The 27,948-nt window shown below is 44.6% G+C and overlaps 1 protein-coding gene across 1 annotated transcript in view; it reads right to left on the bottom strand.

Moving 5' to 3' along the window:
- Positions 1-27,948, bottom strand: part of LOC137544822 (vacuolar protein-sorting-associated protein 36-like) — a 67,816-nt gene that overhangs the window by 3,780 nt on the left and 36,088 nt on the right. Inside the window, exons 6-12 of the mRNA XM_068265915.1 lie at positions 27,777-27,809; positions 27,607-27,684; positions 23,880-24,014; positions 21,520-21,585; positions 12,578-12,642; positions 6,836-6,920; positions 1,477-1,553 (exon numbers count right to left, since the gene is read on the bottom strand). Of these exons, the coding sequence (XP_068122016.1) occupies positions 1,477-1,553; positions 6,836-6,920; positions 12,578-12,642; positions 21,520-21,585; positions 23,880-24,014; positions 27,607-27,684; positions 27,777-27,809 (539 nt within the window). The remainder of the gene's footprint in view (positions 1-1,476; positions 1,554-6,835; positions 6,921-12,577; positions 12,643-21,519; positions 21,586-23,879; positions 24,015-27,606; positions 27,685-27,776; positions 27,810-27,948) is intronic.

A 27,948-nucleotide genomic window follows, 5' to 3' on the forward strand; every position in this document is an offset into this window, starting at 1 on the left:
GTAGAAGGCTAAGGTCACACTTTTCCATGCAGAAACCTATCAGTTTTCTGCCATGGGCATTTTTCCTGCATTTGCATTTTTTGTGTGTCTTTATGCGTTTCCAATGCATGACCGTTTTTTAACGAATATTCATATTAATAGTAAAAAAAATGTTAAAATAATTTTTTACTTATTTAGTCAAAAACGCATGCTTTTTTTCACCATTGGAAAGCATTGCATGAACGCATGCATTCTGCATGCAGTTTACAGAAAGAATGAACTTGTTGAGCGTGCCAATGCATTTTTTGTGCATCATCATGACTCATTATGTGCATTTTTGCATATGTTTTTTTTAAAACGCATGCAATTCAAGTGTGACCCTAGCCTTAAAGAGAAACTGTAACCAAGAATTGAACTTCATCCCAATCAGTAGCTTATACCCCCTTTCCCATCAGAAATCTATTCCTTTTCTCAAACGGATCATCAGGGGGTTCTGTATGGCTGATTTTGTGGTGAAACCCCTCCCACAGTGTGATGTTAGCGCCTCACAGCTCTGAGGTCCTGACATCACACTGTGGGAGCCTTGTTGCATTGTGGAAAATAACCGCTGTTTCCAACTGTCAAAAAAACCAAGCAGCATCTCTTTCCAGTGACATCACCTGCCAGCAGTAAAAATGTCACCATGTGATAAATGTCTAAATGTAAGTCAGGGAGAGGAAATATTTTACAATAAGCAAACACAGACTAAATCATTTATACATTATTATTGTAAAAAATTAAGCACTTTTTATTACATTATTTTCACTGGAGTTCCTCTTTAAGATATTGTAATGTACGTCATGCACCAGTCCTGCCCACTCACACCTGCAGGTACCCATACAAGTCTCTGGAGATTAGGGTGTTTCCTGGTCAATGTGTAATGGATAATATATTTTAGATTGCGTGGTCCTGAATATCTAACAGATTTTAGATAGAGTCAACACATTTCTAGATGGGTTTAAAATGTAAATCAGTGTATGGATTCTTACAGTGCCACAGGCACCTCTAGCTATACTACATTTATCTCAGCACAGCACTTCCAACATTTTGAATAGAAGACAATTTAAATAAGTTAATTGGCCCTAGATTATGGACACAAGACTATAGTAGACATTAGATTGTGCGCCCCTCTGAGGGACAGTTAAATTAGAAAACTAAATACTCTGTACAGCACTGCGGAAGATGTCGGCGCTAGGGATAATCAATGGGGATGCAAATAATTTCTTCTTCCATTCAAATTTCATGTAAATGATATGCAGCTCAATCAGAATAACTTCCTGTCAATTTTATTGGTCCAAGTTCAAGCTGCATTTCATTTACATAAAATTTGAATGCAATGAGAAATGATTTGCATCTCATTTATCATCCCTAGCCGGCACTATATGAATACTAAATAATAATAACAATAATAATAATAGCAAACAGGACCTATGTTACAATGTAACCAGACTCAGGTACCTTTCTTTGGCCAGCAGAACAGACATTCCCACAATCTTGGCAAATTCTTCAGACGTTAATGATCCCTTTTCAGACACCTTGTTAAAAAAAATAAACAAAGTAACTATCTGAGGAAAAAGTGCACCAATTAGTCATTTTAACAAACAATATAGGCAAGGAAATCTTAGACGGATGCCTCCCAGAAGGCTTTCAGTGCAGCTATTCCAGACATGTCACATTGGAGGCACAGAAGGCCTGAGGCGGTCCCAGAGCACACAGGGCTTGTATCTCACACAAGGCCGGGATCTCCTGGGAAAAGAATGTAGGCTGGCTTGTTCAGCCTGCTTCTCCTCACACCTCCACTAACACCACCCGGCAGCACAAAGGAGGCGGAATGTGTGAGGAAGATTGTATAGGAATTGCTGTGCTTCTCCTCACACCTTCACTAACACCACCGGGCAACAGAGAGGAGGCGGAATGTGTGAGGAAGATTGTATAGGAATTGCTGTGCTTCTCCTCACACCTTCACTAACACCACCGGGCAGCAGAGGAGGCGGCATGTGTGAGGAAGATTGTATAGGAATTGCTGTGCTTCTCCTCACACCTTCACTAACACCACCGGGTAGCACAGAGGAGGCGGCATGTGTGAGGAAGATTGTATAGGAATTACTGTGCTTCTCCTCACACCTTCACTAACACCACCGGGCAGCACAGAGGAGGCGGCATGTGTGAGGAAGATTGTATAGGAATTACTGTGCTTCTCCTCACACCTCCACTAACACCACCGGGTAGCACAGAGGAGGCGGCATGTGTGAGGAAGATTGTATAGGAATTACTGTGCTTCTCCTCACACCTCCACTAACACCACCGGGTAGCACAGAGGAGGCGGCATGTGTGAGGAAGATTGTATAGGAATTGCTGTGCTTCTCCTCACACCTTCACTAACACCACCGGGCAGCAGAGGAGGCGGCATGTGTGAGGAAGATTGTATAGGAATTACTGTGCTTCTCCTCACACGTCCACTAACACCACCGGGCAACAGAGAGGAGGCGGCATGTGTGAGGAAGACTGTATAGGAATTACTGTGCTTCTCCTCACACCTTCACTAACACCACCGGGCAGCAGAGGAGGCGGCATGTGTGAGGAAGATTGTATAGGAATTGCTGTGCTTCTCCTCACACCTTCACTAACACCACCGGGTAGCACAGAGGAGGCGGCATGTGTGAGGAAGATTGTATAGGAATTACTGTGCTTCTCCTCACACCTCCACTAACAGCACCAGGGAGCACAGAGGAGGCGGCATGTGTGAGGAAGATTGTATAGGAATTACTGTGCTTCTCTTCACACCTCCACTAACACCACCGGGTAGCACAGAGGAGGCGGCATGTGTGAGGAAGATTGTATAGGAATTACTGTGCTTCTCCTCACACCTCCACTAACACCACCGGGTAGCACAGAGGAGGCGGCATGTGTGAGGAAGATTGTATAGGAATTACTGTGCTTCTCCTCACACCTTCACTAACACCACCGGGTAGCACAGAGGAGGCGGCATGTGTGAGGAAGATTGTATAGGAATTACTGTGCTTCTCCTCACACCTTCACTAACACCACCGGGCAGCACAGAGGAGGCGGCATGTGTGAGGAAGATTGTATAGGAATTACTGTGCTTCTCCTCACACCTCCACTAACACCACCGGGTAGCACAGAGGAGGCGGCATGTGTGAGGAAGATTGTATAGGAATTACTGTGCTTCTCCTCACACCTCCACTAACACCACCGGGTAGCACAGAGGAGGCGGCATGTGTGAGGAAGATTGTATAGGAATTACTGTGCTTCTCCTCACACCTCCACTAACAGCACCAGGGAGCACAGAGGAGGCGGCATGTGTGAGGAAGATTGTATAGGAATTACTGTGCTTCTCCTCACACCTCCACTAACACCACCGGGTAGCACAGAGGAGGCGGCATGTGTGAGAAAGATTGTATAGGAATTACTGTGCTTCTCCTCACACCTCCACTAACAGCACCAGGGAGCACAGAGGAGGCGGCATGTGTGAGGAAGATTGTATAGGAATTGCTGTGCTTCTCCTCACACCTTCACTAACACCACCGGGCAGCACAGAGGAGGCGGCATGTGTGAGGAAGATTGTATAGGAATTACTGTGCTTCTCCTCACACCTCCACTAACACCACCGGGTAGCACAGAGGAGGCGGCATGTGTGAGGAAGATTGTATAGGAATTACTGTGCTTCTCCTCACACCTCCACTAACACCACCGGGTAGCACAGAGGAGGCGGCATGTGTGAGGAAGATTGTATAGGAATTACTGTGCTTCTCCTCACACCTCCACTAACACCACCGGGTAGCACAGAGGAGGCGGCATGTGTGAGGAAGATTGTATAGGAATTACTGTGCTTCTCCTCACACCTCCACTAACAGCACCAGGGAGCACAGAGGAGGCAAGTGAATAAAAAGGGGGTAAGGGGCGCTATTGGTAGAAAGATTGATAAATGGTAAATTATAGAAGGGAATTTGGGGGATTCACCCTCTATCTCTTGCTGCTATCTCACTATGTCGGAGTACCCCTATCTCACAACCGTATTCAAGCAATCTTACATAAGGAAGTATGAGAAGCGCCAAAGATTACCATTAAAATAAATCACCTTTTATTAATTGATTACTGTATTAATAAATTGATACATTCAGCAGTTCATATAGCACATACAGGCCCTCTATTAGCAAGCACTCTTCTTCATCCACACTGGGAGTAGGCTGATGAGCTTTCAAAAATGTAAACAGAAGAATATAAAAAATTATAAGAATTACTATATATATATATATATATATATACACACACACACACAAAAGGAGAGGTTTTTCGTTACTTCAAAGATTATACATACATACATACATATACAAACACATCAAAAAAGTATTAATAACGAAGTTTTAAGATTGTGGTTACCATATAAAATTGCCTCCTGTATAGAGGAACCTGATAGATCTGTAGATATCCTTTCCACAGATATTCAAATCACTTGTAGACCCCCTATTGTGTCTGGTAATCGACTTGACCATCAGTCTTATATCTCCAATAAGTCTCTTGATTCTTGTTAGCTGTATATAAGGGGGTCTCAATATATATCAATACTGTGGGTCACCGTATTTTTCAACTATATGAGCAACCAAAGAGCCTACTCACTGAAACCGCTTCTGCAGCTACAGATTACGTGGTGGGAAACTGCTGCAGTGTGACTTCCAAACTTCTTAGTGTAGCAGATACGCTGGTTCGGGTCACCACGTCACTTCCTTGCGTCTCACCAACCTTGTGTGTGGCTTCCTTGCGCTCCAGCCCTGTCCAACTCCAATAGACAAATTGGTACTGCTTGGAGGCAATTGTAGTCATGCAGTGTAGTTCCAATCCTATGGGGCGCCCCACTATGATCTCATTCACATGTTTCGACACTCACGGGTGTCTTTATCAAAATGAAGAAGTTTTGAATCAGGATGATACCATTTATTGGCTAACTTAGAGATGGATAAACAGTGAGCTTTCGACTTATAAAAAGCCTTCGTCGGACTGGTTCCTGACCAAAACTGAAAAACACAGCTTATATACACTGACATACAGAGGACAAACATTCTTCTGCAAACATAAATGTAATTAGATGCCTCAACTGTTACTGAGGAGGCTTTCCCAGGCATCCTGGCTAAATTGATAAGATCAATAGAATCCTCAACATGAGATAAAGCAAACTCTGGTAATGGGGAGACATCATAAATTCCGAGTTCAAATGGTAACTGGCCTGGTTACATGCACCATTAATTCTAAGCTTAAGAGAATTGTGGCATTTATCAAAATGAATTGGAATTTTTTATATACTTCTTTTTAAATTTTTGAAAGCTCATCAGCATATTTCCAGTGTGGATGAAGAAGAGTGCTTGCTAATAGAGTGCGTGTATGTACTATATGAACTGCTGAATTTATCAATTTATTAATACAGTAATCAATTAATAAAAGTTGATTTATTTTAATGGTAATCTTTGGTGCTTCTAATACTTCCTTATGTAAGCACAGAGGAGGCAGCAAGTGTGAGGAAGACTGTATAGGAATTACTGTGCTTCTCACACCTCCACTAACACCACCGGGCAACAGAGAGGAGGCGGCATGTGTGAGGAAGACTGTATAGGAATTACTGTGCTTCTCCTCACACGTCCACTAACACCACCGGGCAACAGAGAGGAGGCGGCATGTGTGAGGAAGACTGTATAGGAATTACTGTGCTTCTCCTCACACCTCCACTAACACCACCGGGCAACAGAGAGGAGGCGGCATGTGTGAGGAAGACTGTATAGGAATTACTGTGCTTCTCCTCACACCTTCACTAACACCACCGGGTAGCACAGAGGAGGCGGCATGTGTGAGGAAGATTGTATAGGAATTACTGTGCTTCTCCTCACACCTCCACTAACAGCACCAGGGAGCACAGAGGAGGCGGCATGTGTGAGGAAGATTGCACAGGAATTACTGTGCTTCTCCTCACACCTCCACTAACACCACCGGGCAGCAGAGGAGGCGGCATGTGTGAGGAAGATTGTATAGGAATTACTGTGCATCTCCTCACACCTCCACTAACAGCACTGGGAAGCACAGAGGAGGTGGCATGTGTGAAGAAGATTGTATAGGAATTACGGTGCTTCTCCTCACACCTCCACTAACACCACCGGGCAACAGAGAGGAGGCGGCATGTGTGAGGAAGACTGTATAGGAATTACTGTGCTTCTCCTCACACGTCCACTAACACCACCGGGCAACAGAGAGGAGGCGGCATGTGTGAGGAAGACTGTATAGGAATTACTGTGCTTCTCCTCACACCTCCACTAACACCACCGGGCAGCAGAGGAGGCGGCATGTGTGAGGAAGATTGTATAGGAATTACTGTGCTTCTCCTCACACCTCCACTAACAGCACTGGGAAGCACAGAGGAGGTGGCATGTGTGAAGAAGATTGTATAGGAATTACGGTGCTTCTCCTCACACCTCCACTAACACCACCGGGGAGCACAGAGGAGGCGGCATGTGTGAGGAAGATTGCACAGGAATTACTGTGCTTCTCCTCACACCTCCACTAACACCACCGGGCAGCAGAGGAGGCGGCATGTGTAAGGAAGTTTGTATAGGAATTACTGTGCTTCTCCTCACACCTCCACTAACACCACCGGGGAGCACAGAGGAGGCGGCATGTGTGAGGAAGATTGCACAGGAATTACTGTGCTTCTCTTCACACCTCCACTAACACCACCGGGCAGCACAGAGGAGGCGGCATGTGTGAGGAAGACTGTATAGGAATTACAGATATCTATCAAATTTGTTTTTCATACCGTTTCTAATGCAGCAGCAACCATTTCCTCTTCATTGTGAGATTGATGTTCAATCACCATGACGCCACTATCAAAAATGCGCAGCCTGTAAAATGAAACTGCATTAGACTTTTTAAACATTTACATATAAATATATATACACCCACACAGAGTATATACATACAGTACATACATACCTGCAGTATCCTATATAATAATCTCCCTCCCTGCATCCTCCTGTATCCGTGCCAGCTGCCTAACACGCATGTGCGGCTCACGGATGGGCCGTAGCTCTGCGTGCACTGCAACGGGGGACATGCACCCATGCACGCAGCACACGGCCACTTGCCTAGCGCCTGTTATTAAACGGGTGGGGCTTTTTTACTAGATGTATATAAACGTCCAAAGGGGTTGCTCTATAAGGAGGAGATACCACTTGTGCATGTGGAAAACACGTTTTTCCGTATGTGATCTTTCCTGACACTATTTGCGGGCGTTTGCATGTGTGTTAACAAAAGTCAATGAGAATTTGCATGTGGCGTGCAAATTTATGTAGAAAGATGTAAGAGTTGTCTGCATATAGGAAATCATGGAACACAATTTTGCAAATTCATAAACAAAAGTGCAAATGTCCATCGACTTTCACTGAATGTTCAGCTATTGTGTTTTTGCAAATTCCCAATTTGATTTTTAATAAATGTAAACCCAGCAAACAGCAAAAGTTTCAGTAAGTCTGGCTAAGCCTCAAGCTAATGTTACAGACAGAAAAGGGAGTTAAACACTTCTGACAATGGCTACAAATGCATATAATTGCTCTGCATAGTTCTTTGTCATTTACTTCCATTTATAAGTAGGCATGTTTTCTTTTTCACCGCACTTTGAATTCCACAAACTGGCTGAAGTTGAATTGTAAGTTATTTGCAAGTCCGGAATATGCACTGCTATTTGTAAAATACTAATGCTCTTTCACACTAGAGGCTGCGGTAGAAAAGGCTGAAAGTCAGCCTTTTGCTTAACGCCAATACATAGCGTTTTCAAAGCGTTTTCAAAGCCTTTTGAAAGAGTTTTACAGCCCATATGAAAACGTCCTTTTTTTTTTCTTCTATAAAAATAGGTGAACAAGATAGCTGTAAAACGCTTTGAAAAGGCTTTGAAAACGCTGAAGTTGGCGTTTTCCATTGACTATCATTGAAACGCCAACAGCCAACTTCGGCTGTTAACAGCCCTGAAAAAGCTCCTGGGAGCGTTGAAACGCAACGCTCCAAAATGCCGAGTTAGATGTGAAAGGTAAAATGAAAGTCTATGGACTTTCTTTTACCTAGCAAAACGCCAACTTCGGCCGTGGCGTTAAAACGCCGAAAAATCCCTCTGGTGTGAAAGGGCCCTAACTGTCTAGAAACATCCTGCTTTTTATTAGCTTACAGAGGAGGAGCTTGTTACTTGTTTACCACACCTGGACTAATCCACTGAGTGCCAGCAAACCTAGATTCTCCCACATCAAATACACCATTAGTAAATAGAGAGAAACTAAAAAAAAAAACAAAAAAAAAAACAGCCCCTTGGGGTACTTACCTTGGGAGGGAGAAGACTCTGGATCCTGCACTGGACCGCGTATAGATAAATATTTACATGGCCACTGCTCAAGGGCTGCCAGCACTGGACCCCTGAGGGTTAAGAGGATGGAGGAAGCCTATTTAGGATCCAGAGGCTTCCCTACTCCCGAGGTAAGTACCCCCTAGAGTAGGGGTCAGGAACCTTTTTGGCTGAGAGAGCCATAAACGCCACATATTTTAAAAATTCTGTGAGAGCCATACAATAGGTTTCAAACTGGGACAGTGCACATGTGCAGCAGAGGGCTCACGTCCCTGTTGCCATGGTGATGTGTATACATTTGATCCATGGGGCAGCGGAAGTGTAAGATACGTATTCAGCTTATTTTGGCTTTCAGCAACATCTGCAATTTCCCAGACAGGAGAAATACAGACTAACAGCTTGTACAATTAGCTAGCTGACTTGGGGGTTGATTCACTTTGTAGGACGAGATCCCCGCACTTTGGCCCAATAGGCTGCTTGTCAAGTGACAGACAGCCTATTGGGTCAGTCAAAGTGCGGGGATCTCGCTCTTTAAAGTCACTGGACCTGACAGGGCCCAGAGTGGGACAATTGGAGCTGCCGTTAGTTTTGGAGTAGCGCGAGTAAGTTAGTAGTGCATGCTACCACTGTAGTGTACCTATTTTGAAAATGTACTTGCGCTGCCACAATAAACTGCACTGCTTAAGCAGTGTAGCTTAGTGAATCAACCCCTAATGATTTGTATGTGAGCCAGATGTAGCCATCAAAAGAGCCACATCTGGCTCCCGAGCCAAAGGTTCCCTACCCCTGCCCTAGAGGCTGTTTTTTTTTTTTTTTACATTTTACTTTCTGAACTCAGGTTTACCATTGATCTCTGCAATATATGGAGCCAGACTGGATAGCCCATTTCTCAACAGTTGCACTATAAATTTGGGCTGAAACTAAAAACGCATCAGAATGGGTGCATGTGGTAATGTTCAGAAATTTTGATAGACAAATTGTTGTTCTCTAGTCTCCTGTTACTAACTTGCTGGCCTCTTTCTAGAACAGGATCAGCGTATGGCATCTGTACATTCACCGTGTTCTCTGTTATGTAAAAAATTATCTACTGTTACCCGTTAGTCTGATGAATATGGAAAGGTTGCATTTTTGTAAACAGGGCTTTGTAAACAGGAAAATAAACAGGGAGGGGGATCGAGAATACCAAACAGAGTTCAGAATACACAAACCACATTCAGAAGATTTTATTTTTGTGTGTGAAATAACACCGGTACATATTACATTTTCTATTTACTCCGTAACAAAAATTGCATCCTGTTTTTTATCATCCTACAAGTTCAAAAAGCTATTCTAATGTGTTCTGGCTTATTGCAGCACTTTCTGCTATCACTGTCTCTGTAATAAATCAATGTATCTTTCCCCTGTCAGACTTGTCGGCCTGTGTCTGGAAGGCTGCCAAGTTCTTTAGTGTTGTGGTTCTGCTATGAACTCCCCCTTCCAGGCCCCTCTATGCACACTGCCTGTGTGTTATTTAGGATTAGAGCAGCTTCTCTCTTCTCTCTTATCTTTTACAAGCTGGATAAATCGTCCTCTGAGCTGGCTGGGCTTTCACATACTGAAGAATTACAGACAAGGGCAAAGCTGTTTGCAGGAAGAAACAAGCAGCCTGAAACTTCAGTGCATGAGAACAGGGGGAAAGAAACACACAAATGATCTCTTGAGATTCAAAAGGAAGGCTGTATACAGCCTGCTTGTGTATGGATGTATTTTCTATGTGTGGACATACTGTACATCAACCTACTTCCTGTTTTGGTGGCCATTTTGTTTGTTTATAAACAAACTTTTTAAAACTGTTTTTAACCACTTTTAATGCTGCGAGGAGCGGCGAAATTGTGTCAGAGGGTAATAGGAGATGTCCCCTAACGCACTGGTATGTTTACTTTTGTGCGATTTTAACAATACTGATTCTCTTTGAAGAGAGCCCGAGGTGGGCTCATGAAATAATAATAAAAAAAAAAAAACTAGGCTACCTAATCTGGGAGGCTTAGCGGATCAGGTAGCCTCCAAAACGGCCGCTCCTGTGGGACGCAACTGCCCACTTTCACTTTTGTGACCGGTTACGACACTGGAATGAGAGATTCATTCTCTCATTAACAGCATGCAGGGAGGCGAGGGAGCGGCAGGGGGCATGGCCAGGGTGAGAGCGCTGCCCAATGGCAGCTCTGGAAACCCTGCAGGAGCCCCCTTGGCAGGCATTATGAACAGGGAAATCCTCTCCCACATGCTTACCTCTGAGATAACAACAAATGTTGTCGCTAATCATGGGGGCTATAGTGCGGCGATGGGGGGGGGGGGGGGGGGCAGAGATTGGCAGTGTGGGGGCACAGAGGCATGTCATGAGGCAGGGAACATGCCTCTGTATCCCATCTGCCCCCCCCCCAAAAAGCCATCTCAGGTTCTCTTTAATAAGAGGGGTATGCGTGGGGGGAAAAAGTATATATTTACATCAACTCTAAATTATTTGCATCTCATTGACCATCCCTAAAGTCTGCAAACATGAAAGACAAACACTCACTTCATCCTCACTACATTTTCACACATATGCAAAAAACAAATCGGACTCCGGCACACTCCTTGAATTTCATCTTTATTAAGCCACGATACTCGGTACAAACATATGCCCCCTGTCAACAGCTGTTTCGCGTGCGGACACGCCTCCTCAGGACACGTTTCACACATTTTGAAGAAAAATATGAAACAGAGAACATGGATGCTGATGAGTTGCCTGGTTACGAAAGCGCTTATAAGCAGAGAGGGGAGGGAAACAGGAAAAGAGAGCACATGTAGGAGTATGGGTATGAGTTCCTCACAAGTAAACACACATTTGCTTGGTTGAACTGGGCTTTGCTACGGTTTTCCTACATAGCTCAGCAGAAGATACTTGAATACATGTTTTGCATGCTGTTGCAACTATGTTGCAAGGGGGATTGTTCCTTCTGCACAGATTGTTCAACTTTGTTACAAACTCCTGTTATTTTGTTACTATATAAAGGAATGTGCGTTTATTTTGCAAACAATTTGCCCTTTTGTTACAATTAGTGCTTAGGTCATGTAAGGACATTCTTGAGAAATGTTTTTCAGGATTTTTTTTTTTTTTTTAAATAAATGAAAAATGTATTAATGCAATTCTAAAAAAAAGACAATTAAATACTGTATATGAATTGTGACAGTCTATACATCAATACTTTGAGTATATTATGCCTGGTACACACCATGGAATTTCTTGTCAGATAGGTTGAATCGATCATTTCCGACAGGTCGGATCTCATTACAAATCGTTTTTTAGATCGATTTTGTATAGAAGTGATTAGTAAATCGATCAGAACAATTGGGCATGAACAATCGTCTTCAAATACAAAAGATTTTGCACGTCTGCAATATGTTTCAATGGCACTTAAATCGCTGACATGTAGAAAATTGTACTTGATCGTATATTTTTGGAAGCACGTGGCATTTTTTGATAGCGCATGCCAGAAAACACCACATTTCCATGGTACTGATGTACGTGACATCTGATATTTTTTGCTAGAGATGTCACCACCAGTGATAAATTTAAGAATGCAAATCAGGGAGAGGAAAGATTTTACAATGAGCAAACACTGACTAAATCATCTATAAATTAATATTGTAAAAATGTAGCAATTTTATTCATTGTGATTTTCACTAAAGTTGCTCTTTAAAGCGGATCTGAACTCAGGACTCCCTCTCTGCTCTGAAAGATACGCAACAGAATAATAACCTTTATAAAAAAAATTGTATTTGTTACAGCTGATACAAATCCTGCAATAAATCTGCGGTGTGTCTACTTCCTGCTTTCATGGAAGCAAAGATAGGGTTAAGATCCTGTGTCTACAAATAAGCTGCTCTGCCGAGGCAGCCAGCTGACACAGCAGAGAAAACAAATTACAGTGGTGATTAGTCACAGATGAGGGGGGATTAGACAGGCAAACCTCTCTAAATACATACAGGGTGGATGTCTCGTTTTTCTTTCTATCCCATGCAAGAGTTCAGTAGCTACAAATAGTCATGGTGTGACACTGCCCTTTGGAAATGACCGGCCTGCAGCACATGTTGTGTGAAAAAACAAAAGACTGCAGTGAAATGGCACTAGAGGAAATGTGGGACTCTTACCGTACAGGAAGCTTCAAAGGCTCAAACATTTTGCAGGCATTCACCAAGTCCTCAGGGGACAGCAACTGCGAGATAGAAATACTAATTACTCACTTGTCTGTTTCAGGAGCGGCAGTTCCTGACCTGCCTGTGAAAGCTCTGCATGTCTACAAATAACACTGTATGATCCCGAGCAGGCCTATCTTACATACTGTATCTATTGCTCTCTATAAACAATAGTTTCAAAACTCAATTCCAAGCAATGTAGCAATTTACTTTACTTTGTAATTACATTTAAAAATATAAAATAAAACTGTAAGTTTACTTCTGTATACAGCTGAAATAAGCATATGGTCTGTTGGAAAAGCAGTGATAGAATGGCTATATGTATGTTCTTCCTATTATCTGGGCACTACGATTTCCTACCACATCCTAAAACTACAATGATAAGTTAATTGGCTGTTCCTAAAATTGACCTCAGACTGTGAGAGGGACAAGGCACATATGGCAAGGATTAGATTGTGAGCTCCTCTGAGGACCGTCAGTGACAAGACTATGTACTCGCTGTAGAAGAAAACAGGGCCGTGGAGTCGGTACAAAAATCTTCCGATTCCAACTCAGACTCCTCAGTTTATGAAACCACCGACTCCAGGTACCCAAAATGGCTCCAACTCCTACCCCTTAGTCTAATACTTACCAGGGCTGTGGATTTCGCACAAAAAATCATCTGACTCTGAATCCCGACTCCTCAGTTTATGAAATCACCATCTCCAACTCTGACTCCAGGTACCCAAAATTGCTCTGCCTCCACAGCCCTGGATGTCAGACTCAGTGCTATATAGATACATAATATGATAGAGACACAAGACTATGACAGGGATTAGACTGTGAGCCTCTCTGAGGACAGTCAGTGACATGACTATGTGCTCTCTAAAGCGCTGCAGAAGATGTCAGTGCTATATAAATACATAATAATAATAATAAGGTAGGAAATTAGACTATGATTATGTCAAGAATAAGATTGTGAGCTCCTCTGAGATCTATCTAATCTGCGCTGAACAGATTTGTAATCGTTTTCAGTATGAATTGCCTTCAAGATGGTGCTGTACAGGCAGCCTTGCCACATAGCTCCGCACTTTTTCTTGTTTTTTATCCTCTTTTTATGTTTTTCTACCTCCTTTCTACATCGCATCTCGGTTCTCTCGTGCTGGAGATGCGCTCTTGCCTCCATACAGGGGCCCTGCTAGCCCTTGCTCAAAGCGAAGCCCTCTCAGCCCAGAGCCCCAGCGCTTCACCGTTGCCCGCCATAAGCCAGTCCTCAGGCAACCCATGTGGAGAAGCCGACCGGAACGCAATGCCCGGAACTAGCAGCACTCAGGCCACCCACAGAGAACACTACTGCCCCCCGAAGCCTGCTCTCGCTCCCTGCGGTGGCATCAGATCTCCGCAGCGGGCAGCCAGCCTCCTCTGCTCACAGTGCCAGGGATTCCTGCCACCATCAGACCCAAAAACTGGGGAGGCACCCAGATTCCAGCGGGCAGCCGGCATCCGCGTGCTGGAGTGTGCTCTCAGCATTGCAAAGTACCAACGCCGCGAGGACAGGCCGCCACAGCAGCCGCTCTAGCCTGCTTGGCCCCCCACGTGGCCTGCAGTAACAGCAAGTGGGGGCGCACCGATCACTGCAGACATCTCACTGCTGCAAGCCTGCTCCACCGGCCACAGACACTCGAAGCCCTCCCAAGTTAAAGTCACAATTACCACAGAAGGCTGTGAAGGGTCTGGATGCAGCTGGTCCCACACAAGGAGCTCCTGACACCATCTACGGACTGCTTCTTGGAAAGGGTAAGGGCCTCACCCTTCACTTCTCTTCTCCCCACACGTGCTGGTCCCCCTGCTTGTTGCTGGCACACCCCTGAACTGCTGTCCCACGCCAACCTTTTTGCTGGGTCTGGCCAGCTTGCACACAACCTAAACTCTATGCTTAGCCTGCTGCACTATTGCTCCTGCTGTACTTTCTGCTGGTCGCCAGCTTGCACATCCCTGATCCTGCTGGTCTCTTGTGGGCCATGCTGATCTTTTACTGAACACTGCTGCACTTGCGCTTCCACTGGGCGGTTGATGGCCTCTGCTGTCTCCGGCCAGCTTGCTCCATGCTGAACCCTGCTGAACTCTCTGCTGGAATTACTGTACATTGCATCCTACTGTACTGATGACTGTACAGTGCGCACGCTAGGTGTAGTATGCTGTAGGTCTGTGCTCAACACCGTCATGCCATGCTCCACCACCTCCCGCTGGCGCCCCACCACCTTTCGCCCCCACGCAGACGTCCAGGGCCTATTCACACCACTCCCACCACGTACACCAGGGAGCAGCTCCTTTCGATGGGAACCATGTGGCCCCTCACCCGCTGTAGCTAGCCTCCTGTCTGACCTGGTCTGGAATCACATCCAGCAGGTCCTGGATCTGGCCATAGGTGCCCGTGTAGGTCAGCGGCGGAGAGGTTGTCGTGCAGGCACCCGTGTGAAGCTAAAGAAGAAAGGTCTGCGATCAGCCATCCCCACAGTCCTCCTGGCAAACGTACGCTCCCTTACCAACAAACTGCATAAACTGCGCCTCCTCTGTGACAGGAGGGACCTCAGCAGGAACACGCCAGCCCTCTGCTTCACGGAAACATGGTTACACGAGGACATTCCTGAGAACCCCCTCCACCTCCCAGGCTTCAACCTCATCCGTGCAGACCGGGACCCTGTACTCTCTGGGAAAACAGAGGGGGCAGCATTTGCTTATATATCATGGTGCCCTACCTCGTCAGTACTCGTCAGGAAGCGCTCCCCTGACCTCAAACTCTTACTCATTAATTGCAGGCAGTCATACTCGCCGCGGGAGTTTTCCTCCTATGTCGTTGTTGGGGTGTACATCCCTCCTGATGCTGATGCCAAATCTGCCCTGCTGGAGCTTAGTGAGACCATCTTGCAGAGGGAGACGTCCCTCCCAGACTCATTATTCATCATCATGGGTGACTTCAATAAGGCCAACCTTCGCCAGGAGTTGCCACGTTACCAACATGTGGCTTGCCCCACCAGGGGCACGAATACCCTCGACCACTGCTACACGGCACTGAAGGATGCCTAAATGGCAGTTCCATGGGCAGCTCTTGGCTCCTCTGATCACTGTCTTGTCTATCTTATCCCTACCTAAAGGAGGCGCCTAGAATCTGCAAAACCGACTCTTAAGTCCACCAAAGTATGGTCAGATGAGGCCAAGCTCCAACCTCAAGCCTGCTTCGACTGCACCGACTGGAAGTCCCTAGAAGCACCAAACCTGGACGAGTGGGCAGACAACATAGCCTCATACATTGGGTTATGTGAGGACTCCTGTATACCAACCAAATCCTTCAAGGTCTACCCGAACAACAAGCCGTGGTTCACCAACAAGCTACGGCAACTGCGGAGGAGGAAGTCGCACACAGGTCTGGCAACCAGGAGGATTACAGGAGGGCAAGAAACAACCTTAATCGGGAAATGAGGGCTGCCAAAAGGGACTATGCTGAGAGGATGGAACAAAACCTGCGCTCAAATGACCCACGAGCTGTATGGAAGGGGCTTAGGGCTGCCACCAACTACAAGCTTCCCCCTCAACAGGCACCACCCAGCCCGGATCTAGCCGATGAACTCAGCAAATTCTACTGTAGGTTTGAGAGCCAGGAAGTACTGGAGGAGCACCTGAAATCACTCACTCCCCCTCCACGCCCCGAGAATAGCATCACGAGCCCATCCCCTCCTTTGGTAATGAGCGAGGCTGATGTCCTGCAACTCCTGTCAACGCTTAACACCAGGAAAGCCTCTGGGCCCGATGGTGTGTCCCCTGCCTGCCTGAAAACCTGCTCTAGGCAACTCGCTCCCATCCTCTCTGCCATCTTCACCAAGTCACTAGAGGAAGGCAAGGTCCCCGCATGCTTCAAAAAGTCGCCCATCATACCTGTTCCCAAGAAACAGGGGGTCTCCGATCTTAACGACTTGAGGCCTGTGGCCCTGACATCCGTCATAATGAAAACCCTGGAGTGAGCAGTCTTATCCAACCTCAAGCGCTCCACCTCACCCCTTCTAGACCCCTATCAGTTTGCTTACAGGGCAAACAGATCCACCAACGATGCAGTAAATATCTGCCTTGAGTCCATCTATGACCACCTGGATAGTCCAGACACATACACCAGAATACTACTCCTGGACTTCAGCTTGGCTTTTAACACCATCTGCCCACGCATTCTTCAGACTGAACTAGCCGCACTTGGAGTGCAACCAAGCCTACTCCTTTGGATCACTGACTCTCACCAACACGACCCAAGCCGTCAGGTTGGGTGAGATCCAATCACAAATTAGGATCATGAACACAGGTGCTCCTCAAGGCTGCGGCCTGTCTCCACTGCTGTTCTCCCTTTACACAAACAACTGCAGATCCATGGCAGACTCAGTTAAGGTCATCAAGTTTGCTGATGACACCACCATTGTTGGCCTTATTACCAAGGATAACATCCAGGAGTACTGCCAGCAGGTGGAGAGTATCCCCTACTGGTGCAAGAAGAACAGGCTGGTGCTAAACACTGCAAAAACTGTCAAACTAATTGTTGACTTCAGGAAGTCTGCTCCCACCCCACCCCCAATTTATATTGATGGTACAGAGGTGGCTAGAGTGCCTTGCGCCCGCCTCCTGGGCACTACCATCTCCAGCGACCTTAGCTGGAGACCCAACACCACTGCCATCTAGAGGAAAGCCCAGCAGAGACTTTACTTCCTCCGCCAACTGAGGAAGTTCGGCATGGCACAAGAGGTCCTGACCAGCTTCTACTCCGCTACCACCAGCGACAGACACACACTCCAGAGGGTCATCAGGTCGGCAGAGATGATCATTGGGAGACCTCTCCCCTCATTTGCCCTCCTACACGGAAAAAGACTGAGATCCAGGGCGCTGAGGATAGCCAACGATCCCTCTCACCCGGGCCACCGCTACTTCTGTCAGCTTCCACCGGGATGAAGGCTTCCACTGGGACGAGGGCCATCTCCACAAAGACTGGTAGACATAGTAACTCTTTCTTTCCCTCGGCTGTCAGCCTCCTTAACTCCCTCCACATACTTCCATCAGCGCACAAAGCCTAATCGATTTACCATTCCTAGGACTTTTGGGAACTGTTATGTAAACTGCTGCTCCAGTATGTATAAAGTAAATGTAAAATGTAATGTAAAATGCTAAATGCCTTGTTGTATATATTGTATCTTCTGCTCCTGATGCTCTATGCTATCTATCGGTGTCTCCTTCTTCTTGAGGTATATGTATTGTGCCAAACCCAATTCCGGGCATGACCCAGTCATGCTTGGCGAAATAAACGATTCCTGATGAATTAGATTAAAAATCTTATCAAACCGCAGTGTTGCCCTGTTCAATCCAGTGCAATGCTGCGGTTGCAGCCCTGTCTGGAGCTATCAATCGTTTTCAGACGAAAATTGATCGAGCAGGCCACCCACTGCACCGATTTCAAGCAGAATTGATCAGAGTGATCGAATCAGATGGATATCGATGAGAAAAAAATCGATAAGGTATTCAGACTGGAAATCAAGATGAACCACAGCGGATTTTACTCAGCCAAGAACAGGAAATTGAGGTTGCAAAGGGTTCACTAAAATGGGACAGTTAAAGTGAACCCGAGGTGAAAGTGATATGGAAGCTGAGATATTGATTTCCTTTTAAAGCGGGAGGGTTAGCCATACTATACCAGGGGAAAAAAAACATATATAAGTAGATAAATACTTCATCTACAGTTGTGTTCAAAATTATTTAACCCCCAATGCTATAAAGGGTTTTAGGGAATTTAGTGTACATTTGTAATTGTGTTCAGAATAAAATCTTACAAGGACTTTTTAAAGAACCAAATGCAACTAAAATGACATCAATTGTTTTTGTAATACAGTATTAAATGTTTTTTCGTGTGATTTCTTCATTGACAAAATTATTCAACCCCTTAAAGACTACCACTCTTAAGAACAGAGGTTCATTCAAGTGTTTTCGATCAGGTATTGAAAACACCTGTGAATGTTAACGAGCAGAAATCAAGCATAATAAGCACCAATTAGGCAGATTTAAAATGACTGTGATACTCAGCTCCTTCTAGACATTTATTGGTGTGTTTACAAACATGGTGAAGTCAAGAGAATAGTCCAGGAAGACAAGAGAAGAGGTGATTTCTCTTCACAGGAGGAGCAATGGCTATAAGAAGATTGCAAAGATGTTAAACATACCAAGAGACACCATAGGAAGCATCATTCGCAAATTCAAGGCAAAGGGCACTGTTGAAACGCTACCTGGTCGTGGCAGAAAGAAGATGCTGACTTCGACTGCTGTGCGCTACCTGAAGCGCAAAGTGGAGAAAAGTCCCCGTGTGACTGCTGGGGAACTGAAAAAAGATTTGTCAGATGTAAGTACTGAAGTTTCAGCTCAGACAATAAGGCGCACACAATAAGGCCTCCATGCCAGAACTCCCAGGAGCACCCCCTTGCTGTCTCCATTGAATAAGAAAAGTCGACTGCAGTATGTCAAAAGTCATGTGGACAAACCACAAAAGTTTTGGGATAGTGTTCTGTGGACTGATGAAACAAAATTAGAATAGTTTGGGCCCATAGATCAATGCTATGTTTGGAGGAGAAAGAAGAAGGCATATCAAGAAAAGAACACCTTGCATACTGTGAAGCATGGCGGGGGGTCAATCATGCTTTGGGGCTGTTTTGCTTCTGCAGGTACAGGGAAGCTTCAGCATGTGCAAGGTAAAATGAATTCTCTTCAGTACCAGGAGATATTGGATGAAAATGTGATGCAGTCCATCACAAACCTGAGGCTTGGGAGACGTTGGACCTTTCAACAGGACAATGATCCCAAGCATACCTCCATGTCCACTAGAGCATGGTTGCAGATTAAAGACTTGAACATTTTGGAGTGGCCATCGCAGTCACCAGACTTAAATCCGATTGAGAACCTGTGGTGGGACTTAAAGAAAGCAGTTGCAGCGTGCAAGCCTAAGAATGTGACTTGAACTAGAGGCTTTTGCCCATGAAGAATGGGCTAAGAAACCTGTAGATCGCTGCAAGACACTTGTATCAAGCTATGCTTCATGTTTAAAAGCTGTTCTAACTGGAAAAGGATGTTGTACTAAGTACTAAGAATGAATGTCACTTGGGGGTTGAATAAAACTGATAATGATGTGAGCACAGAAAAGACATTTGTGGTTATTTCATTATAAATGTTATATTTGTCTGACTTACAAGTGCCTCTTTGATTTAATTGTAAACAAGATGACTGAAATGATCAAAATCAATGTCAAACTGGCCAAAACACATTTCAGTGGGGGTTGAATAATTTTGAACACAACTGTACTTACATAACACATGTATTGTACTGTCCACATTTTGATTTCAGTGAATTTTATTTATTGTTTAACCACTTCACCACTGAGGGGTTTTACCCCCTGACCACCAGAGCAATTTTCACCTTTCAGCGCTCCTTCCATTCATTCGTCTATAACTTTATCATTACTTATCGCAATGAAATGAACTATATCTTGTTTTTTCCGCCACCAATTAGGCTTTCTTTAGGTGGGACATTATGCCAAGAATTATTTTTTTCTAAATGTGTTTTAATGGGAAAATAGGAAAAATGTGGGGGAAAAAAAAATATTTTTCAGTTTTCGGCCATTATAGTTTTTAAATAATGCATGCTACTGTAATTAAAACCCATGAAATGTATGTGCCCTTTTGTCCCGGTTATAAAACCGTTTAAATTATGTCCCTATCACAATGTTTGGCGCCAATATTTCATTTGGAAATAAAGGTGCATTTTTTTCAGTTTTGCGTCCATCCCTAATTACAAGCCCATAGTTTATAAAGTAACAGTGTTATACCTTCTTGACTTAAATATTTAAAAAGTTCAGTCCCTAAGGTAACTAATTATGTATTTTTTTTAATTGTAAATTTTTGAATTTTTTTTTAATTACAAAAAAAAAAAAAATGGGGAGTGTGGGAGGTAATGAGTTAATTTTTTGTGTAAAAGTCATTTATTTGTATGTGAAAAATGTGTAGGGTGTAGTTTACTATTTGGCCACAAGATGGCCACAGTAACTTTTTGCTTTATTGCGACCTCCAAGCCTCCTTCCGGAAGCTTGGAGGAAGAATAAGGAGGCTGGACACGTGAGTTTCTTCTCACAATGATCGCGCTGCCCATAGGAGAGCAGCGGGTCATTGTGGGGCTTAGATCAACGAACGGGAATGGATTTTCCCGTTCATTGATCTCCGGGCGAGCGGGCGGCGGCGGTTTTACTAGCGGCGGGCGGCGTGTTTACGAGCGGGAGCGCGGACAGCGTCGGGAACGCGGAAAGTACGTGTTTCTCCGTCCCTGGTTTTTAAAGGATGGAAAAAGGGGCGGAGAAATACGTACGCGCGGGGGTAAAGTGGTTAAACAGTAAAAAAAAAAAACCCAAATAACTTTATTAGTGCCATAGACCCTGAAAAAGCATATGCAGATCAGGTGTTTATGACAATTGTCAGAACTGACAAGATTAGCTGCATGCTTGTTTCTGGTGTAATTCAGACAGAAACAGTAATGCAGCTAAATAAATCAGCAGGACAGCCAGGCAACTAGTATAGTTTAAAAGGATATAAACATGGCAGCCTCCATATCACTCTCACCTCAGGTTCACTTTAAAGACTGATACACATATCCTGATCTGATGAACCTCGACTGCAGATGCGACACATAGGTAGTAGGGTCAGAATCTGCATCCACCTGCCTTGTGTGAACGGTCCAGGCAGGTGGTGTTTTGGGATGTGGTGGAAAAAGTATGGTGCAGTGATTTGTAGAGTCACACCATAAATTACAGTATACAAACAGCATGGCAATAACCAATGTCTTTGTATGTTGCTTACCTCCATGCCTCGGGCTCTATTAACTAGACAGTAAACTTCTGTAAGGGACATTATACCCCCACGCTCCTGAAAAACAATATACAGTTTAAAGTAAAATTAATTTACCATTTTTTTTAAAAACATACTCGCCTAAGGAGAGGGAAGGCTCTGGGTCCTACAGAGCCTTCTCGTTCCTCCTACAGTCCCCATGTTCCACCGCTGGCTCCCCCGTTCACAGTCTCAGACTGCTCTCTGTCGCTTCGGAAGTCTTTGGGAGCCCAAGTGCTCCCAAAGACGGGCTGCTCCATACTGCACATGTGCTAGCACACTCTCTAGCATACTCTCACAAGCGCAGTACGGACCCACCCGTCATCGGGAACACCCGGGCTCCCAAAAGCCTCCCGCAGCGAGGGGGGGGGGGGGATTTCAACAGTGGATCCTGCAGTGAAACGAGGCGACTAGGAGAGGAATGGGAAGGCTCTATAGGACCCAGAGCCTTCCCTCTCCTTAGGTGAGTGTCTGGTTTTTTTTGTTTTTTTTAAGTGTACCTGAGACGAGGGGGAACAAGAGTTTTATATATACATAAGGCTTCCTCTAGCGCTAGCAGTGCGGTCAAGCGCGGACCCCCCCTCCTGTGGCTGGGAGCGTGTTGCGCCTGTGTACTGCACAGGTGTAGAACGCTCCCGGGGACAGGAGAGCGGTGGGGCGGGCGCGCTTGACTGGCCACAGAGTACGTGGCTGCTAACGGAGGATCTAGGAGTCTTTGGACCGTGGTGAGGGAGCAATCTGTGTGGAGGGGCTAGAGGAAGCCCCAGGTATGTATGAAACTTTTGTTCCCCCTCACTTTTAACACGCTTCAGTCTCACTTTAAGGTGATTGAAATTATCTTTTCATTTCTATTTGCTGCCAGACAGAATTTTCTAAAACCCACAAGAGTAAGCTGAACAAATGTATAGTGCATTTTAATCTGAGACAAATCTTATATTCATCAGTGTTCTCCTCAGGCTCATTTAGCCAGCTGCCTCACACGGCTAATTTTGGTGAGCACCCGGCTGTCATTGGCTCATCTACTCATCCTCCTATGCTGTAAACAGAGTTGCGCCAGCCCAGCATTCCCACGCCGCACCCTACCTGGATACTTTTCATGCTGTGCACCTATTCATACAGGCTTATGAACGCTCTTGCCTGCTATTTCCCATTATTAGAGTTGAGGTCTTACACTGTTCACTCCTACTTCTTTTGAATAACAGAGTCCCACCTCCTCATGTAAACAGATGGTTTCAACTGTTAGGGCCAGTTCACACTTGAGTGGATGCGGAATGGAAATAGTAAGCAGATTCGGCATTCGCAAGGGGAATGCCTTCCGTCCGTATTGCTTCCGCTTGGAACAATTCTTACTGTCCACTCTGTGTCGATCATGTCCGCCAGTACGCAATGCCACTTACCCTGTCTCGGTCCATCAATTCAGCCTGGAGGCCAACAGAAGCATGGGGCTCTCCATAGGCTGCCGCAGGCTAATTCTTCCGAATAACAGGGAGAATTTTCATTGGTCCAACATGAACCAATGAAAATTCTCCCTGTTGCTGAGGATTCCCATTGGTCTTTTACAGCCTAATGGAGATCCCCATGCTAATACCGGCCACTGGGCTGTTTAGAAGGGACCAAGCGGCAGCGGGACATGTGAGTATTACGTCCCGGCTTTGATCCAAATGGGCAACGTAGATGCGGCGACTAGCCTAGTGAGAAAAGACAGTGTGCATTCTCATCGTTGGATACATTTTCCTGTCTGAGGACGTTGGGACTCTGCCTTCCGTAGCAAGCAGATTCATGTTGACAAGTGGAAGTGGATGCTATTTTTAACATAGGATCCTCTACCTGCGTTTAAGCGGAGCTTAAAAAACAGCCCGAGCTAATGTGGTCGGAGCCATTTTGTGTACCCGGAGTTGGAGGTTTCATAAACTGAGGAGTCAGTCTCATGATTTTTGCACAAACTCCACTCTGTTGCCAATTTGTGTGTCACAGTTACACGTAACTGCCATACCAAGCAGCTGAATCCAGAGAGGATAGAAAGCGAGTTGCACTGCAGTCCCATGTACATTTTGCCAATGTAACAGGTATTCGGTTCAGTACTTTGCTACTGTACGATGTTAATATTCACTTCTCTATTGGTTGCACTTCAATTAGCTGCTCCCCCCAGGTCGGTTTGTTGCAGTAACACAATGAATGCACCCACACACAGTGAAAACAGACATGTGGTAAGCATAAGTCTGTTTTGCATGTCCGTTTCCCTTCGCTCTCAGAATCTGTCTGGCAGCAGATCTAGTGTGAACAGACAGACCATCAGCCAAAATATAACACAAACCAAAAGCACAAATGCTAACCTCCAATGGGTTCTGTAACATTGTTGCCAGTTGCTTTGCTAGCTGCATATGGAAATGAGTGCCTGACCCGTGAGTCTCCCGGGTGACTGGATTGGCAATTCCCATGCTCAGCAGGTACGACTTAAACCGAATTGTCTAGAGAGTAAAAAAAAAACAAAAAACACCAAATAACTTTATTAGTAGCAATAATAATTAACAGTGCTAAAATATAACATGTCTATGGAGGAAAGGGAAAAAGCTTCAGACAGCATCACCAACCAACTTTGAGGCGTTTGGAAGCAGAATGTCACATATGAGTTTCAGCTCCTCACATTCCTTTCTACACTTTTTAAAGAAGCACACTCATTATACAGCAGGGTAAACATAGATAATGAAACAGTCTTACCTCAGGTAGGAGGATTAAAGGGCAGTAGTTCTGCGCCTGCGCAGTACAGCCTGGAGGACGTCCAATGACGTCAGCACGCCCCCGTGAGGCGCATTTTGGAGTGCAGAAGAGCCCGACCTGGCAGCCGGCCTGGCCAGGTCGGGTGCGCCACCGGAGGGGACCGGGAGCCTGCGGAGCGGCGCCGAGGGCACGTCCTGCCTGCCACAGGCTGGAGGAAGCCCCAGGTAAATGGATTAGCATTTTTTTCTTTAGGGACCGTGAACCTTCCCTTTAAGGATAATCATTTTATTAGACACAGGAAAGGACAATGCGTTTAGCAGGACCTGCCCGCTTTCCTCAGGCCTACAGTACAGTGACTTATGCAGCTGCACGCGTGGACTAGGTGCTCCCAGGGAGGAAGAAGGCAGGTCCCGCGAAAGGCATCGGCCTTTCCTGTGTCCGATAACATTATTATCCTCAAACCTCCTACCTGAGGTAAGACTGTTTCATTACCCACATTTACCCATTGCATACTACACTGGGGCGCCTTCTCCAATTTTGAGTACAGTTTTCCCTGAGATAATTATCCAGTGGTCCTTTTTCTGGAGTACAACCCAACCTATCCTGAAGAGGATACCCAAAATGGCCTCAATTCACTAAGCTTTATCAAACAAATCGAACGTTTGATAATTTACCTCATAGGTAAAATCTAATTTTGAATTCACTAAGGTGTTATATATTTATCAAATGTTTTATCGATAAAACGTTCAATAAATCTATAACACCTTAGTGAATTCAAAATTAGATTTTACCCATGAGGTAAATTATCAAACGTTCGATAAAGTGTATGATAAAGCTTAGTGAATTGAGGCAAATGTGTGGAGATTAAATTCTCCACCTGTATAATATTGTGGTTGCCTAATAGCAACCCAGGTGTTTGTAAGTAGTATTTATTTCACACATAATTTGATTGCCTGGAAATCCTACACTATCTGGTGCTCCTGGTGTTTTCTGTGTCCTCTTTCATTTTCCGGTTCCTGAGGTTTGTCACCTGAATTTCATCACCTGGACACACCTCATCAAATTACAGCAGAGGTTAGTGACAGGTTTTTTTTTTTTTATCTCAGTACAAGAAAACGCAAATGTAACAAAAGGTGGTGAAATATTCTATTCCATGCTACTGGAGTCAGTATAGAAGAGATAAGCGTTATGCTGTAGCAAACAACACATCCTATCAGCTATGCAGCCAATGCAGTTATTGGACGACCACATTTGCTAGAGTACACAGCAATTCGGTGCTTATTTTTCCAACTTTAACTCTTCTGATCCGGTTATTTGTTCATGGAAGCAAACAATGTGCATGTATGGTTTATGTCATCATCGATAACTGTTTCTATGCTGTCCCACCCTATAATTGCTTGTAGGAAGTTAAAAAGATTGCTAACATGCAGCAGATGAGTTTTTCCTCTTTGTGTATGATTAAGAGCCATAGACATTGTATACACAAGTGGCTTTATGTATTGAAGAACTTTTTCTGGTTTCTGGAACAAAATACTTTAAACAGGTTCACTGCGGAATAGAGGTGAGTATGAGGACGGGATCCCCCACCCAACACTGTTCATTTTCGATCCAAGATCATTTCTATTCAAAGTCAGATCTTTGTTTCTGGAGCATTTTGAACAATTCTAGAGTCCCCATTTTTATTGGGATTTTATTGATTAGTGTAAATCTGCATTCTAATTCACTCTTTTAGTTGCATTTGACATGCTTTGATTTCTACTCAGTTTTGACAAAATGTAGCTTGTCCTATTATCCTACATCTGAAGCGCTTTGCTGATGCAATTTAAACTTCTATTCAAATGCAACTTAAATACAAATATCTATATACAAAAGTCCTTAAAGAGACTCTGTAACAAAATTTTGAGCCTTATGTTTTCTATCCTATAAGTTCCTATGCCTGTTCTAATGTGCTCTGTCTTACTGCAGCCTTTCCTACTTGAACTGTCTCTGTAATAAATCTTATCTCCTTTCCTCTGTAGTGTCTGTCGGGCTGAGGCTGGAATGTGTGGAATGTGCAGCACTGTTTGTCATTGGCAGAAGCTTTACACACCCCCTCCAAGCTCTGCATGAGTCACACAGTAAGCTAGTTCTCACCCTGATACTCTGGTTAGAAGCCAGTCTTTTGTTTGTAAACACTGCCTAAAACTGTTAATTACAAACCAGGATTGCAGCAGGGCAGAAACAGCACAGAGGGGCACAGGAGAACATAAGGAATAGAATGGTATGCTTTTTATTGTAAGAATATTAGTGTACAGATTCTTTTTAAAGGGACTCAGAGCTGAATATATTAAAAAGTTTTATACATACCTTGGGCTTCCTCCAGCCCCATCAGCTCTGAATCACTCCCACGCCGCCGTCCTCCGTTGCCCGCAGCTTCGGTACCGTGTCTTGTCATTTCCGTCAGTCGGAGCCAGTCTGACATAAGAGAAGTGCGCTGTTTGCACTTATGTATAAAACTTTTTAGGACACTTTACACTTTAAAGGACAACTGAAGTTTCATGCTGGTTTCTGGTGCGATTCAGACACTGCTGGAGTCAAATAGATCAGCAGGGCTGCCAGGCGACTGGTATTGTTTGAAAGAAAATAAATATGGCAAACTCCATATACTTCTCGCTTCAGGTTCCATTTAAAAGGAAATAAATATGGCAGCGTCTATATCCCGCACGCTTAAGTTGTCCTTTAAAGTGGCGGAGTTCCAGTGATACAAATCATGGTCTTCCACCAACACAGAGACACAAACACACACAAGGTTTTCTTCCATGGCTTCTCTTCTGATATTATAATAACATTAAACTAGGAGGCAGTATATGAATTGATGTTTCCAATACTCCACCAACCATGAAATGGAAAATAAGTTTAAGTTACTAATTTTTAAAGACAGATACAAAGAAACCTGCAGGAGATGAGTGGAGCAACTGCCCAGAACAACCAATCAATTTTCAGCTGCTGCATAGAACAATGATTCTGATTGATGCTCCTGGGCAATGGATCCATTGTTGCTCCAGTTCACTTTGCACTTGTTTTGTACTACAGAACACCTAAACTGTGCAGACATGAGAAGTGGCTTGCATCACATGAATGAGAAATAGATTTTCCCAGTAATCCCATTATTAGGATGAAGAGAGCACGTGATTTCAGGGAAGTATAGACCACATTCACATGCTAAAGAACAGGTGCAGATATTATGTCAGGCATATTTTTTCTATAAATGTTTCCTTTGGAATCAGATCATTCATAAATATTGTTATGTTTTTCTTCTCAGTGTCACCTAGCAACCAGCGCTCTCACATACACTCCCCCTACCTCATCTTCTGTGATGTCCCCCTGTTTGTCTTTGATTTTGTTAGCTATTGATTTGGACAGCTCCACCATTTCCTTGGCCTGTTAAAATAAAGCAGACAGACATCTCTCACTATTCCGCCGGCAGGAAAAGGCTGTGCTGTAGGCGAAATCACATTAATGTTTCCTCATACCTTTTCCATCAGCTTACTGAGATCCTCAAAGGCCTGGAAAACAAAACACAGGAGCAGCATGAAGGCAATGCGATGACTGGAACACCCTCACATGGGTCATTCTAGAATGATAGGATTCAGTCTGAGATCGAACTGCATCCAATGGGGTGCTTTCATTGCTACAAAATCTGAA

This window comes from Hyperolius riggenbachi, chromosome 2 (assembly GCF_040937935.1).
Source record: "Hyperolius riggenbachi isolate aHypRig1 chromosome 2, aHypRig1.pri, whole genome shotgun sequence".
Classification (NCBI taxonomy): Eukaryota; Metazoa; Chordata; class Amphibia; order Anura; family Hyperoliidae; genus Hyperolius; species Hyperolius riggenbachi.